The sequence below is a fragment of the Ahaetulla prasina genome, chromosome 3 (genome assembly GCF_028640845.1).
Source record: "Ahaetulla prasina isolate Xishuangbanna chromosome 3, ASM2864084v1, whole genome shotgun sequence".
Lineage (NCBI taxonomy): Eukaryota > Metazoa > Chordata > Lepidosauria > Squamata > Colubridae > Ahaetulla > Ahaetulla prasina.
The window spans coordinates 104,942,611-104,959,612 of NC_080541.1; the positions used below are offsets into that span (position 1 = coordinate 104,942,611).

The 17,002-nt window shown below is 36.4% G+C and overlaps 1 protein-coding gene across 6 annotated transcripts in view; it reads left to right on the forward strand.

The window, feature by feature from the left end:
• ADCY2 (adenylate cyclase 2) overlaps positions 1-17,002 on the forward strand; it is a 147,080-nt gene that overhangs the window by 77,767 nt on the left and 52,311 nt on the right. For all 6 annotated transcript variants that reach the window (XR_009154471.1, XM_058177458.1, XM_058177456.1 and 3 more), the window contains 6 exons: positions 5,544-5,692; positions 7,914-8,025; positions 9,439-9,566; positions 15,474-15,632; positions 16,343-16,475; positions 16,690-16,866. Coding sequence is in view for 5 of the 6 variants with exons in the window: in XM_058177458.1 (XP_058033441.1) it covers positions 5,544-5,692; positions 7,914-8,025; positions 9,439-9,566; positions 15,474-15,632; positions 16,343-16,475; positions 16,690-16,866 (858 nt within the window). In the remaining variant the exon portion in view is untranslated. The remainder of the gene's footprint in view (positions 1-5,543; positions 5,693-7,913; positions 8,026-9,438; positions 9,567-15,473; positions 15,633-16,342; positions 16,476-16,689; positions 16,867-17,002) is intronic.

Consider the following 17,002-nt stretch of genomic DNA (forward strand, 5'->3'; position numbering starts at 1 on the left):
TCCCACTCATGGGATGTGTGTTATTTTATTATATTAAACTATTGTTTTAAATGTGGTTTTATATTTTGTAAGCCTCCTTGAGTCGCCATGGGCAAATAGGCAGCAATATAAATTCAATAAATAAATAAACCATGAACTGGATGACTGAGAATTTCCATACATATTGTACTGTGGGCATTTCCATGGCATCATTTTAATCCGTAAAGAGGAATGAATGAATGAATGAATGAATGAATGAATGAATGAATGAATGAATGAATGATTGAATGAATGAATGAATGAATGAATACGAACTGTAAATTAAATAATGCAGAAACCTGGAATATGAGTTAATTATTTATTATAATCTTTTTATACTTCAGATCCTTGTTTACAAATAATCTTGCCTTAGAGATCCCTTAGAGATGCTTTAGTGACTCTAAGACTTCCTCAATCTTTTAGAATTCACCAGCAATATCCCACTAGGTGGTTCTCTTTTAAATTGGGCATCTATCGCTGTCTAGATGTTGTTGGACTGTAACTTGTATTGTTCCTGATGAGGCCAGCATGTAGGCCAGGGTAGGAGAAACCTGATGGCCAACCACATTTTATAACTGTCACTTTTCCATTTTCTGTTCCAAAGATAGAGCAGAATTGCATGGTGCATAGAACAGATTCAAGTTCTGTGTTGTAAATTAGATAATTATGTAGGCAGCCTAAGATACTAGTGCCTGATGTAGCCCCCCCCCACTGTTTTTTTCCCTTGGGAATCCTCTGGAATCACTTCCAACTATACTACAGTAACCAAAAATAGTTTTTTGGTTTTTTTTACTATTTGAAGTGGGAAACAACCAGAAAACAAAGCATATGCCCTAAAAGAGGTTGAATATAATTTATAAAATAAAGACAACATCCTTTAGAAAATTGGGGGGAAAAATAGGAAATCTTGATTCTACCTATCATCCATTAATTTGGTCCACAAAATGTGAAATATGGGCCTCAATTATCCAAAGATTACCAATTTGTATTATAAATAAAAGCAAAATAGGAACTGAGCTCAGAAGGAAACTGTTAGTTATCTTAACTGTTCCCCTTATCTTCATAGATGTTTCCTTTCTTTTGATGTATTGCTACAATTAAAACGTGCTTGGTTTTGTGCATCTTATTTTGTTTATTACTTCTTTGATAACTATCTATTAAATTCAGGACTCTGTCTTATACGTGTGTAATATATGTACACAGAAATATGCACGCTTAGCTTTCTTAGCTTATATATTTCCACCCCTTATAAAATCGTTTGCCCTGCTGTTTAAACTCTCAAAGAGAATAAGGCAAGGCAATTTCAAAGCCTTCAGGCCTCGTTTTGATACTGACAAGCAGTTAGCATAATTACCCTTGTTCATTTCAGGTATTTTGCATTGTGTGACTTATAAGATGTTTTGAAAGATTCTTCCAGGAGGCGTTGTTGGTATCAGAGATAGCTCACTGAATGTCACTTTCATGGAGGATGCAGGATCCTAATAATAATAATGTGCTTAGAAACAGGATTCAAAAGCTGTGACAGGTTTAAATGAACAAGGTAATGGAGTGGGATTCTACATGTGTAACTGAATCAATGCCCTTCTTAAAAAATGAGAATGAAAAGTGTTGTTGTCACTACAAAAATGATGTCAGAAGGAAAGACGTTTATTCTAAATAAACGAGAATATGTACATTTTTAAAAAAGGAAAAAGAGGAGAGAATTGATATAAAAAAAAGACCCAAATCTATTTTGTATTATGTAACTGTTCACTTTATTAATAATGAGAAATTCAGAGATTTTTTTAAAAATTAGGGGCTTGCTGTCTAAACTGCAAAAGAGAAAGGTAATATAGGAAAAAAAGAGAACATTGGAGTAGAAGTAGGCAAATCACTTTGTACTTGGGGTGAATTTCAGAGTTGGTAAGGGACAAAGGGGCATCATTGGAAAGCATTGATTATAAAGAGGGAGGGGGAGAGAGTTTAAACTCTAAAAGAATTGTAAGTATTAGTGACAGTAAGGCAGACTGAAGAGAATTATTTAAGAAAGGGGAGACTTGTGTGGCCGAGACATGGCAGGTGGAAGATCTGTGGCAGCAGAGTATAAAAGGGGGACAAATAACATTAATTAATTAATATGTTTCAGGTTTGACTATTGTAAAAGCTTAAGAGTTGCAATACCCATCCAACTAAATAGTTTTCCCAATGTGATGACTGATCCAATTATGAAAAATGAATTAGCAGTGATATATGGAAATTTGTTGGCCTTTGTAACAGAGTTGTGCTTTGGTTCTAAAGAAAATGATGTGCCTGAGGGAGACAAAGTATTTTTGCTTAATATGGTATGCTGAATAAATAGGCACATCAATGCTTTGTCATGTATTATTTGTAAATGCAGCCTGTTGTATGTTCTCTCATTGAAAAAGAAAATCTCAGAACAACAAAAATTGAGGTCTAATCTCTGACAAATATTGCTTTTGTTTGTAGCATCTCTTTTTTGACCTGCTTATAATGCGACAGAAAGCAGGAAACAGATTTCTGAGGAACGAAGTGCCCTTAATGTTTTTATCAAATACATAAATAGGGGCATGTTTTGAAGAGAACCGTCATTCATTGATTCAATTTAAATCTCACCTTTTGTTCAGGCACTCAAGGCACTCACTCTTTTCCCTTTTTCTCTAAAACAATCTAAGATAGATCGAGGTGAATGTCTAGCACAAAGTCATCCAGGGGACCTTCCGTGGCTTTGGGTGGGCTTGAATTGTGTCTTCCTAGATCTAGTGTAATACATTGTCTACAATGGCTTTATTGAATATGATGAGTGCTATTGTTTCTGTAGACATGACCATTGGAGATATTTTAACAGTTTCTTTCCCAGAGCTTTGGCAGAGGTTTCCCTTTCTCCGAGTGAGAAATCTCTCTCCTCTTCCATGTGGATCGTAACAGTTTTCAGTACCTTCAGCAATTCATTTCTGTGGAAAAGCTACAAAGCAAAGAAGGAAAATCACTCTTTTAAACCTACAATAGGGCGATTCCCTGGGACCAGGAACTATGCTGAAAGTCGTATCCATTTACCAATTGCTGTCTGTGCTGCTCAAATCTGCTCATGTGCTTTCGCAATGTGACTTCATGATCCTGAATGGAAGGTTTTCAAGTGTTGCTTTTCATTGGATAAAAACTATGTGTGTTCTGCTTATGAATAAGAGAAACAAATAATATTCAATGCAATAAGTGGCAAGTTAGGCTGCACTTAAGATATTTATGGCCATAGGGTAAAAGGCATATTATTGACCCTTGAATCTGTTTTTTTAAAGAAATGGGAGCTATTAACTATGCATGGTGATGTCTCCAGGTGAGATAGCTATTACATGGTTGCCTAGGGTCCATTATTTACAAAGTCTGGTGTCTTTGATGGATTCACATCATTTGCCTATACCACTTTCATTCATGGCTTAATTCACATATAGAATTAAAATGTGAGATCCGTTGCCATAAAACATCATGATGCCAATAATTTGAATGGCTTTAAAAGAAGATTAGATCCATTCAATTAGCACAGGGGCCCCCCAAGGCTGTGTGCTCTCCCCACTTCTCTTCTCTCTGTATACCAATGACTGCATCTCCAATGATCCATCTGTTAAGCTACTGAAGTTCGCAGATGACACAACAGTGATTGGTCTCATTCGAGACAATGACGAATCCGCATATAGACAAGAGGTCGAACAACTAGCCTTGTGGTGCAACCAAAACAACCTGGAACTGAACACACTCAAAACCGTAGAAATGGTGGTAGACTTTAGGAGAAACCCTTCCATACTTCCACCTCTCACAATACTAGACAACACAGTATCAACAGTAGAAACCTTCAAATTTCTAGGTTCTATCATATCGCAAGATCTAAAATGGACAGCTAACATCAAAAACATCATTAAAAAAGGACAACAAAGAATGTTCTTTCTGCGCCAACTCAGTAAGCTCAAACTGCCCAAGGAGCTGCTGATCCAGTTCTATAGAGGAATTATTGAGTCTGTCATTTGCACCTCTATAACTGTCTGGTTCGGTTCTGCAACCCAACAAGAAAAACACAGACTTCAGAGGATAATTAGAACTGCAGAAAAAATAATTGCTACCAACCTGCCTTCCATTGAGGACCTGTATACTGCACGAATCAAGAAGAGGGCCGTGAAAATATTTACAGACCCCTCGCATCCTGGACATAAACTGTTTCAACTCCTACCCTCAAAACGATGCTATAGAGCACTGCACACCAGAACAACTAGACACAAGAACAGTTTTTCCCCGAAGGCCATCACTCTGCTAAACAAATAATTCCATCAACACTGTCAAACTATTTACTGAATCTGCACTACTATTAATCTTCTCATAGTTCCCATCACCAATCTCTTTCCATTTATGACTGTATGACTATAACTTGTTGCTGGCAATCCTTATGATTTATATTGATATATTGACCATCAATTGTGTTGTAAATGTTGTACCTTGATGAACGTATCTTTTCTTTTATGTACACTGAGAGCATATGCACCAAGACAAATTCCTTGTGTGTCCAATCACACTTGGCCAATAAAAATTCTGTTCTATTCTATTCATGCTGGACAGACTATCAATGCCTCTATTTTAGCTGCAGTTTGGAGCAGTGTCCCTAAATGCCATTTCAGAGGAACAATAGAGAGTAGAATATGATGTGAATCCCTCAAAGACATCAGGTTGACCCCTGTGAGAAATAAAATGCTGGGTTAAAATGGGCCTTATCCTGATTCAGCAATACAATATTATTTTGTTCATTTCTGATAACCATCTAAAGGACAAGTCCCTTATGTTTTGCTTTTGGAGAAAATTTATTTGGAAGCAAAAGTTCTGATTGATAACATAAAGAGACCTTTAGAAATATTGTGTATGTGTGTCCGTATACTTACCCTTTTCCTTTATCTTCTATGACTGCTTTTCTTCCCTTTTTTTCTTCCAAATTATTAGAGTAGAAAGGTTTGCAGAGTTGCTCCTCCAATCGGTCTTCTACAGAAGGTTACATTCCCTCTATCTGTGTTCTGCAGAAGAAAACTAGAGGAAAGATTACAAATGATTAGGCCTTGCAAAACATTAAAAAGAGGAGCTTTGCAAAGCATATGCCATTCTTCAACGTTAAAGTATTTTTGGCTGTTGCAAGGCTGTCATACTTGCTTCTGAGATTGTATATAATTGCAGCTTCTGTAGTAATCCCAGCAGAAATATTGTCTGTGACTACAGTATATCAATAAACTAATAAACAGGAGCCAGCCTTTAAAGCAGCCGCAGGAACTTGCAAAGGATGTGACTACTTTAATGCTTCAAGAGGTGTAACAGTTTGGCTAAAATGCTTAGTGAAGCACCACTTTCAAATGCTTTAGTCAGCCATACAAATGATAGTTCATCACTTACTGTTTTACCCCAGGCATCCCTGGAGAAATTATGGTTTTCCTTAGCATTTTTTTTTCATATTTAAAAATAGTGGAAGCCTGGACTTTTTTGTCTTTTATTTTCAAAACCAGGAACGTCTTCTGCTTTCTCTGCTTCCTGCTCACATAGCCATGGAAATGAAAGCTGAGATCATTCAAAGGTTACAAGGACCCAAAGCAGGCCAGCTGGAAAGTACAAACAACTTTCACAATTTGTATGTCAAAAGGCACACCAATGTAAGGTATTGTCTGAGCCAGTTTTTGGAACTGTTTTGATCTTATCCTTTTGTAGGGCTCTGGGCCCCTATGGCTTGGGGTCCCAATGGGAGAACAGCACAATGGAGGTGGTTGATCAAGTAACAATTGATCCCACTTCCCTCTACTCCACTCCCACCCTCCCCACCTGTCCTTCAATTTTAATGTCTGATTTTAATTCATTTATGTTTTAATGTACTACACGATACGTATGTATAAACATATTTTAATGACTGTAAGCCACCCAGTGTTACCCTATGATAAGATGGGTGGCCAATAAATTTTATAAATAAATAAATTGGCAGCAGCAGCACCAAAATTAATATTTTCTTCATTAATGTAAAACTTAAGAGAAATTAGCTCATTTTTTTCCTATTCTTTCTCTGATACTAATGTAAAAGCATATAAACAAGATAGTTAAAATGTAACATTGTGAAAATCTACAGTAAAATTTCAACAAATTTATTTTTGGAAGAAACTGAATTTAGTTGGGGATATTGAATTAAATGCACCCTGCAGGCTGAAAGTATGGCTTTTATGGGAGATACTGAACGTAAAAAGAATAAGTTAGCTGATGGTATGGCTTCAGTCAGTTTGATTAACTAACCCAAATTCAGCTGATTTTCAAGACAGCAAAGCTAGAATGTGTCTCTGTCACAAGGATATGGTGAGCTGTCATTAGAAATAAATGGAATAATCAGGCTTGCCCATATCAGCCACATTTCCAGCCCATAGTAGAAGTAATGGGGAAACAGTAGAATAGTGATTCTATAACATTAAACCTCTGCATTCTTGTGCCATTTATCGAATTTGAAAAGCTGGTATGATTTATGTCTGGCACAGTTATACACTGATTGAAACTGCTGAAATGTTGATAGTTTTGGAGGAAGTTGGAGACATGCATCCTTCTCAACTCCTGTGTGTAGGACTAGGAAACGGAAAGCTAACTTCTCAGCTTTGTTGCTCTTCCTTAATGTTCTGACCCAGCTCCCCAAACACGACAAATCCTCTGAAGTTAATTCAAAGATTCCTTTATTAGGGGTGCCAGCTGCCCCAGCAAAAGTTTCTCTCTCACCGCAGGCTAACAAATCCATCTGCCTGGAAGATGAATAGTTGTCTGCCACATCTATTAATCTCCGCCCACTGCCTTTTATCCCCAGAACAAGGGTGGGGCTTCGCTAGCAGTGGTGGCTTTTCCTTCCCATGAATTGGCCCACATATTTCTGCTGTTCTTCTCTGCCTTCTGCACATCCACGCGTCAGGCACTGGACCCAGCTGTTCCTCCTCTTCTTCATCAGCCATCTCCAGGCCTGGGGGCTGTTGATTCTCTATCTGAGGACTGATGGACGGCCCAGGCTCCATCTCTGTCTGTCTTTCTGCTAGCTCCATTCCCTCTTCCCTCTTGGACCTCTCAGGTTGCCTTGATGCTGACCCTTACTCCCACACCACCGCCTTCGCTGATTTGGCTGATTTGGCCGGTGGCCAACAGGCCACAATTCTTAATAGCTTTCTAGCAGCTACCTTTTAGGAACCAAAGAAACCAAACGGGCAAAACTGAAATGAGTTTTGTCAGTTGCCTCCAAGTTTGCAAAACACCAGGCTATTGACTCATTCCACACCGATTTTTTTCTTTATAGCTAGGTGGCCCTGCTATTCTTTGTTGTAATCTGGTGGTTATTCAGATTTTTACAGTCCTGGTTGGTAGGTCTACATTAGCGTGAAATAGGGATGAGAAGATTTTTGCTACTGTAGGATCTGTAACACCTGAGGTGGAATTGTGCTTTTCCCCCCTTATTCTTAACATTAAAATAAAAATAACCATCAGTCCCCTTCAAACTATTTCTGAGGGTTTGGAAAATGGAAGCAGTGACAATATGGACTCTGCAGGAGTACTATTAGAGATTCCAGGGAAGGGAGACTTTAACTGGTATAGTTCTAGATGAAGCCTGATGAATGCTGGAGGCCTGCCAGAATAGTTTTTGATGTCTGGGATAAAATCACCACACACATGACCAATCCACTAAAAATAGCTGTGTTAATTGGCTCTTTGTAAATCCCTTGCGAAAAATTGTTGGTGGCCAAGTGTGTTTGTTTCTGATAAGGTATTTGGAACATTCCCCATTCCTGGTTCTTTTAAATGAATGTTAAAATAAAATATTGTTTTTTACTTGAAAAAAAATTAACAGGGCTAAATTCTTTTATGTGCAGCATTTTATATGCCGACATTGTGGGATTTACTCGCTTGGCTAGTGATTGCTCCCCTGGAGAACTGGTGCATATGCTGAATGAACTCTTTGGCAAGTTTGATCAAATTGCAAAAGTAAGTATGTATCAAAGTTGTATTTTTATAACCATAATAGGTAACAATGGCATGAAGAAACTGTAGCCTTTCCTGGATTCTGCTTCCTCACAGCCTCCAAAAATGCTTTCCTAAAAATACAGTTGCCCCTTTTGTAATAATTGCTTTTGTCACATCCTGGCATAAGGAGGGAGAAAATAAATTACTTTGAAACACCTCCAGTTAACAAAAATGAGGACAAAACAATATACAATTTTGGAAATAATAAAAAATACAATTAATGCATTAAATGCAGTAATATTTTATCGGGGGATCTGGAAGAAAACCCCCTTGTTCTATTAGACGTCTCTTCACTCTGAACTGTTCATTATTTATATGCAGGTATATATTGGTGTTGCAAGGCAATGTTTTTGAGTCCTAGAAATATCACTCATTACTCTAAGGCTCAGTTTGTTGAATAACAAGAGTTTTCATAATCTTTATTATCCTGATTGAGTCACAGTAGATGCAGCGTATGTTCCAAAGTTTGGTTTCTCCTCTTTGACTGGCCTACTCTGCCACTGTACTGTAGAGACTGACAGCCAAATTATTCATTTAAATTCTATCAAAATTTAGGTTTTGCCATTTAAAGTTGCATTGCAAAAAACCAAGTATCTGAGAGGAATTGGTGCATCCTAGATATCTCCTTGACGTCTCCTTGTCTTGGCATAGGGAATTTGTCAGGACACAGCATTTAGATGTGCACGTGCATTCCCGCATCAGCTGATTGTTGAATAGTGAGTTCAGAACATGCCCTGGTTTGCTTCCCTGGTTTCTTTATTATGGAGAATAGCAGAATAAGAAGAACTTTGGCGAACACTGTAAGCTGTCTTTTGGGCATCTTCCCAAACATTACTGAATGTGTCAAGGATCCCTAGAGGAGCAATGAAATTTTGAATGAATTAAAGTAATGCTTGGATTTCATTTAAAGGGCTAATTTTATCCCATAAAGGAGATTAGCAATATAACAATATAGTATTATAGCTTAGAAAGTGTCTGTATTCGTGCAAGTGCTCAAATAGAGATGGTGACAAATATCCTGAGTTAAAATTTCAAGCCTATTCCCAAAGGACCTGTCTAATTTGGAGCCATTAAGAAGGAGTGTTGGCTTTAAATCCCTGGGAGTTTGGAGACAACATTGTTTGAGCATGCTTCTGATTTCATAATTCAGGAAAAGTAGGTCACTGGAAATGGGGAAGCACAGAGCCCTGGAGTTTATTTCATCTATAAACATTCTGGCCCAGTCATCTCGGTATTTTTAGATGGAATACAATTGACACAATCAGGTGCATCGGATTCTGCAGCTTTGCTAATAAGCTTTATGTTGCTACCTTGACTGTCCCATAACTAATTCCCTAGCCCCTGTTTCCCCCCCCCCCTTTTTTTTTTTTTAAGGAAAATGAATGTATGAGAATTAAAATCTTAGGAGACTGTTACTACTGTGTGTCTGGCCTTCCAATATCACTACAAAATCATGCCAAGAATTGTGTGAAAATGGGACTGGATATGTGCGAAGCTATAAAGTGAGTAAATATTTTATATATATTTAAACTATATAAAATATTCATTTCTTTCATAATTATGAAACAAAACTTAATAGGAAAAGTTTAGTCTACGTCTCTTTCCCAAATTCTAATTTTTTTAGCACAATATTTTAAACTCAAATCTGATTGGGCAGCTTGAATTTTTTTTGTCCTGAAATTATGGCAGTGAAGGATATTAAACTTATTTATTTTATTCAAACACGGAAAGGGCTCCTAAGGTTACCGAAAATGTAAGTTTTAAAATATAAACATTAAAACATTACAATGCAGCAGAATTTAGACTAGGAGAATGTCAGTCTTTTAACTTCAAAAGAAAAATTTATTTATTTAAAATTATACAGAGTGAACAAAAACAAACCCTGATCTCTGGAGGCACATTTATTTGATGTGGAATGTGCAAAAAAGTCATGGCATGAAAGTGTTCTGTAAAAAAAGCTTGGTATAAATTTGACTACATTCAGTGTAGTGGGAATGATCACACTTCTTTGAAATATGTAGAGTTCACCAGTAATAAAATATTTCCACAACTATAGGAAGTTCTCCACGGCAGACAATTTCCCCCTGCATATGGAGGGCAGCATAAGAGGATGGATCGCCCTGCCTTCTGTCAATTTGTTTGTTGTTTATTATTTATTTATTTATTAACTTTTTATGCTGCTCATCTCCCCTGCAAGGCATCTGGGCTGCTAGAAACCTCTGAAGAGTGCTTGTCAGTTGCATTCTGAGTGACATGTGGCTAATAAAACAGCTTCTTAAATGAACATGTGATATAAAACTGAAAAAATGCTCATTCTCTGCCCAGGAGATAACTTGTGAAGACCTCCTGTGTCTCTGAAGTTATTTCTGTTTAACTTCATGAAGAAACCCAGTCTTAATTACAACTGTTAACAATTGCTAGGTGCCCACTACATAGCCATCAGCAAATCTCAGACTATCAGGTGTTCCATTAAGCATGTTACCCATTCCAAATGTGCAATCAACAGTTTTGTCTCAACTCTGTGGATTAGGTGTAAAGTTAATTTGTGCTAACTTGCAAATTAAATGCAATGCTGCTGCTTTTCCATAGACACTTAATTCCCTCATTTCCTCCTTTGTATTTTAAAAGGTAACCATCATGAACTTTCTGAAACTAATTCCTATTGAGAAAATGATCTTGTTATGCTGCTAAAGAAGCAAATAGAAATTATCTTAATGTTCGAGTTATTGAGAATAGCTGTTCAGCATAATCAAATATAGGTAGGGATTCATGAAAAACAATGGGAGAGAGAAGGGGATTTTTCCCCTTTAATTTTTCCCTGCAGATTTATCATTTGGTAGGCAAACTCATCTAAGTCAGGGGTGGGAGAGGAATGCCTGCTCTCTTAGGTGAGTATTGCTTATTTCCTTTTTAGTCCAAGGAAATCGGCGGAGGCTCAGTAGTGGGTTTCAATTTAGTTTGCTACCGGTTCGCTCATGCATGCACGTGCAACACTTCTGCGCATGCACAGAAGCATCTGGGTGGGTGGGCAGAGCCTCCCGCTGCTGCCGCTAACGGTTCATCCGATCTGGGGCGAACTGGTAGGAAATCACCACTGGGGAGGCTCCTATAAAATGGTAGAATGTATTTTAAACAGTAACTGTGGATATGGAAAAAATGAAACTCCCAGTTCAGTGCTGTTTCTCTCCTGTCCAAATGTATTTTTTTTTCGATAGTGCCAAACAAACTAACACAAAATAATGTTTTTTTCAAAAAGCAGGTCATAAGAAAAAGGAAATCAAATCTTAATCAAGGTGTTTATCCATGAAGCTCCTTTTTCAATTTTAATTAGTCTCCAATTGCAGGCTTAATTCTTTAGTCAACTGTGCTGTATGGTTCGCTATTCCTGTTCTTTCCTAAACCTGAACTGATCTGATAAGTGACATTTAGGGAAGGAAATGGAGCATAGGAACCAAGGTTCACAACAACTAATTTATTGCAGATTAAATAATAGTTTGGGATTTTCATATTTTGACCTACTCTCTTAATAATTATGTAGTGAAATGCTAAGCTGTGTCCTGATAGATAGAACTTCACTTCTTCCTTCATGCTGCTGGATAAAATTAATTGGTTGGCATTGTTTACAATTTACAATTTTGTTGTAATGTTAATTTGTGCTAACTTGCAAATTAAATGCAATGCTGCTGCTTTTCCATAGACACTTAATTCCCTCATTTCCTCCTTTGTATTTTAAAAGGTAACCATCATGAACTTTCTGAAACTAATTCCTATTGAGAAAATGATCTTGTTATGCTGCTAAAGAAGCAAATAGAAATTATCTTAATGTTCGAGTTATTGAGAATAGCTGTTCAGCATAATCAAATATAGGTAGGGATTCATGAAAAACAATGGGAGAGAGAAGGGGATTTTTCCCCTTTAATTTTTCCCTGCAGATTTATCATTTGGTAGGCAAACTCATCTAAGTCAGGGGTGGGAGAGGAATGCCTGCTCTCTTAGGTGAGTATTGCTTATTTCCTTTTTAGTCCAAGGAAATCGGCGGAGGCTCAGTAGTGGGTTTCAATTTAGTTTGCTACCGGTTCGCTCATGCATGCACGTGCAACACTTCTGCACATGCACAGAAGCATCTGGGTGGGTGGGCAGAGCCTCCCGCTGCTGCCGCTAACGGTTCATCCGATCTGGGGCGAACTGGTAGGAAATCACCACTGGGGAGGCTCCTATAAAATGGTAGAATGTATTTTAAACAGTAACTGTGGATATGGAAAAAATGAAACTCCCAGTTCAGTGCTGTTTCTCTCCTGTCCAAATGTATTTTTTTTTCGATAGTGCCAAACAAACTAACACAAAATAATGTTTTTTTCAAAAAGCAGGTCATAAGAAAAAGGAAATCAAATCTTAATCAAGGTGTTTATCCATGAAGCTCCTTTTTCAATTTTAATTAGTCTCCAATTGCAGGCTTAATTCTTTAGTCAACTGTGCTGTATGGTTCGCTATTCCTGTTCTTTCCTAAACCTGAACTGATCTGATAAGTGACATTTAGGGAAGGAAATGGAGCATAGGAACCAAGGTTCACAGCAACTAATTTATTGCAAATTAAATAATAGTTTGGGATTTTCATATTTTGACCTACTCTCTTAATAATTATGTAGTGAAATGCTAAGCTGTGTCCTGATAGATAGAACTTCACTTCTTCCTTCATGCTGCTGGATAAAATTAATTGGTTGGCATTGTTTACAATTTACAATTTTGTTGTAATGTTAATTGGGAATAAATCTTATGTAATATTGACTAGTACACATGGCCTCCCAATTTCTAGCCTGGTGTTTTAAACACTACACCAAACTTTCTCTCTCAATGAAATAAATTGGTGGTTATTTTTCCCAACCATTTTTTTCCTATCTGGTAATGCCAGGCGAATTTACCAATCATAGGTTATCCCAACTTAAATTTATAAAGGCAAACACCATCTCAATGTTGAAACAGAATAAGGTTTTGCACCAGACTCTTACAAGAAAGAACTGTAACTAAATGTAAATTTAGGAAGCCATAATTGAATATTCAAATTGAATAGAAAGTATTATTTATTTGAGAAAATTTCTATGGCCACCCAACTCTATAACTCCAGGCGGCTTACAAAGATAAAACCCAATATTATTTGAAAACCTCAATTAATGAAAGCCAGGGTGGATGGTGGAGTTCAATATCTATTAGGCCGACCAATGGGGAACACCATGTGTGGAAGATTGCAACTTAGAATGTAAAAAGAAAACAATATGAATTAATGAACAAATTGACAGAAAAATAGGTACATTTTGTGTGTATGAAACAGAGAAAAATGTAATAACTCTGAATGAAAATAGCCCAATCTCTGGGTGGAGCAGATGAATAGATAGAAGGAAGTATTGTAAAGTTTTAGGGTTTTGTGAATGAAAGCTAAAATTTGTATCAGAAGCTAGAAAATGTTATCTACGGTGTTATGTGCTTAGGAAATCCATAGATTGGCAGTCATTTCATGTTACAATCTAGTGTATGATGTTAATAAAGCAATAGAGATGACTGTTGTGGACATTGTGCAACATTTTGAATCAATGTGATCCAGGAGAAAAAATATTCTGATATTGCTGGATGGGTTGAAAACGAGAAGTAGCTGATAAGCTAAGGCAACAGGGCAAGCTAGATTCATTCAACAACTGCATGATTCACCTACCAACTGAAGTGAATCATTTAACAACCATGACAAAAAAGGTAATATTGGATGCAACTCACTTAACAACTGCCTTGCTTTGCAACAGAAATTCTTGTCGCTATTGTGATGATAAGTTGAGGACTACCTGTACTGTAAGGGATAGGCCTTATTTTGGTAGTATCAAAAGAGGATCTTAGAAAAATGGAAGCAAATTAAAAGGGAGCTGATAAAAATAGAATGACTTCAAGAAAAGAATGTATGAAACCTGTTCAAAAATATCTTCAATATGATCAATGTTAGAATATTAAACATTTAGATATTTTTAACAATGGATCTAGGAGATAATTTTAATACTGTCAAAAGAAATGTCTGCCCTTATGGGAAAATTGTATGTAAAAGATATTATGAGAGAGGAACAAGTTTTACCTGAGAAGGTCAAGATGGAGTTAAAAGTAGATCTACCAATGACACTTTGCAAGAATGACTTCGAAACAGTTGTTACACTGGACATTCAAAAGAAACTGTCTGATGTCTTAGTAATTAAAAGGGATATACAAACACTGATCCAAAAAATGACCTAGATAATTTACCTATATTGGGTTACAAAAGAGGCTTAATAAAATTTTGAAGAATCTTATGAGAAGGGAAGACAGAAAAATAAAAAAAACAAGTTCTATAACATTAGAACATTAATCTTTAGTGGACTAAAGATTAAGATTGTTAGAAGTAAAGGGAAAGAATATAAAGCTGGTTTATTTGATTGGGGTTAAAATAGATAACACTTAGTGGACTTGCGCTGATACCAGGATTGAAATGACACTCTTTTATGGATTTGCTTATAGATAAGAGATGGGATATAGGAAGAAGAGAACATTTATTGTACTTAAAAAGTATGTGTAATAGAAGAAAATATATGATCAAGAATAAATGGATAATAAATGTAATTATTATACATTTTATGTACCATATATATTATATTTATTATATATTATAATAAATGACTTGGATGTAGAGAGAGAAGGAATTAAGATCAAATAGCTAGACAAATAGGTGAAGAGTGAATGCACTGAGTAGAAAGAGTAGGTCAAGAAAGTTGTGGTTGGACAGAACTGATGAGATCCTGAAAAAGAGGGGCAAAAGGTCATGTCTGAATGCTGAAGGATGTGGTGGAAAGAAGGATAGTTCACAAAGGTAGAAAAGCAAAAAATAAATAAAATAGAGACGTATCATGAACGGTGTTGGTAGAAACTAGGTGTGTTTAGATTTCTTTTATTACCACTTGCCTTTGGTTTTTTCCTGCTTTTTATTTCTTTTCTGAGTTTTGCTAATCACCTGAATTGATTAGCATCATAGGCAAATATACACCTATGAATCATTTTAAATATATATACCATGTTTTCCCCAAAATAAGACATCCCTGATAATAAGCCCAAACAGCCTTTGAACGCATGGCAATAAGGCCAACGCTTATTTAAGGTTTCAGAAAAATATAAAACAGGGTCTTATTTTCGGGGCAACACGGTATTTGTCTCTTTAAATGTTTATATTAATCAGAGAAACATTAAATCAGCACTTTAAAAGGCTAAAATAGTTTCGCTATTTCAAATTGTTTGCAAATGCATATTTATTAAAATTTCTAGAGTTGCCTATTACAAATTGTATGGTACTGGTTTGACTTTTGAAGACTAATGTTGAACATCTTCCATGAATTGTTTCTCAATAATAGGAAGGTGAGAGATGCAACTGGAGTTGATATTAATATGAGAGTGGGAGTACACTCTGGGAATGTCCTTTGTGGTGTGATTGGACTGCAAAAATGGCAATATGATGTGTGGTCACATGATGTAACACTGGCCAATCATATGGAAGCTGGAGGAATTCCTGGGTAAGATCATTACTTAATTTATATGTATTTTGATATATTTCATATATAGAGAATAATCCTGGCGGTAATTTCAGATTGTTACTACTGCGAATACAGATTTCTTCCATTTATTGAAATTGAATAGTGTTTGAAGGCACTGTATGCTGTTCTATGTATGCATGGCAGATCCAAGACTTTAAAGCTACATTCAAATATTAAGATATAATGTTCCGAATAGAGAAACTATTATTTATTGGTGTCTCAATCCCCACAATTTAGCAAGTTCAGCAAACATTTATAATATTAAAAATCATGTTTTCTGAAATGCAGATTAAAAGTGGGCTTGACTTTCATCATGACAGTCAGCTGGGGTCTGAGGGTCAAATTACAATTGGAGGAATCACATTTTTACCAAATTAAAATGATATACATGAGAAAAGTTTCTGAGTCTTTTCCTTAACAAGCCAGCATTGTATGTCCCATAAAAAGAATCCACTCAAATGCTTCCACCACTGACACACAGAGCGGCATGCCTTAGTTACAGTCTCTCATCATTGGAATCAAATCTCAGTTTGAGTTATTTACTATATTTCCATTACTTATTACTCATTCCTTATGTAGTTATGTATCTAAGTCTTGAGGAAATAATTCTCAGCTATAACTAAAAGGAAAATAAATGCTACTTTCTTAATGTTGTATAATGGTCACTTTAAAATAAACCATAATTTCAGCCGTGTTCACATTACTTCAGTCACCTTGGCACACTTGAATGGAGCGTACAAAGTGGAAGAAGGGGATGGTGATGCAAGGGATCCATACCTCAAGGAACATAACGTGAAAACCTTCTTTATAATCAATCCTAAGGTAAGTAATGTTGTTTTTCTTCTGTAGCGAAGTGTTTATGTTTGATAATCTACAAGCAGTCAGTGACGAAGGTTTGACTGGAATAGTTCTGAAAAGTGGGGAATTAATACTGAAAAATATTGAATAGAACCCTGGGCTAAAAATTTAGTTTTCTAGGAAAGTGTTCAATGCTGATTTCACCCTTTTGTCTCTTTTGTACTTATTTTCAAATTAGGAAGAAAAACGAAGCCCACAACATCATTTCCGACCCCGAAATACCCTAGAAGGAGCTAAAATGAGAGCCTCTGTTCGTATGACTAGATACTTGGAATCTTGGGGAGCAGCTAAGCCATTTGCTCATTTGCACCATCGGGACAGTATGATTACTGAAAATGGCAAGATCAGCACCATGGTATCGGCTTCTGTATATTTTTAAATAGCTAAAATATCTTTTTTTGCAGGGTGGGGACACACTAATTAACCTGATTTTTTGGGGTCCACCTAAGAATAATCCACCAGCCTTTTAGCATTGTTATCCTTCATTAAAT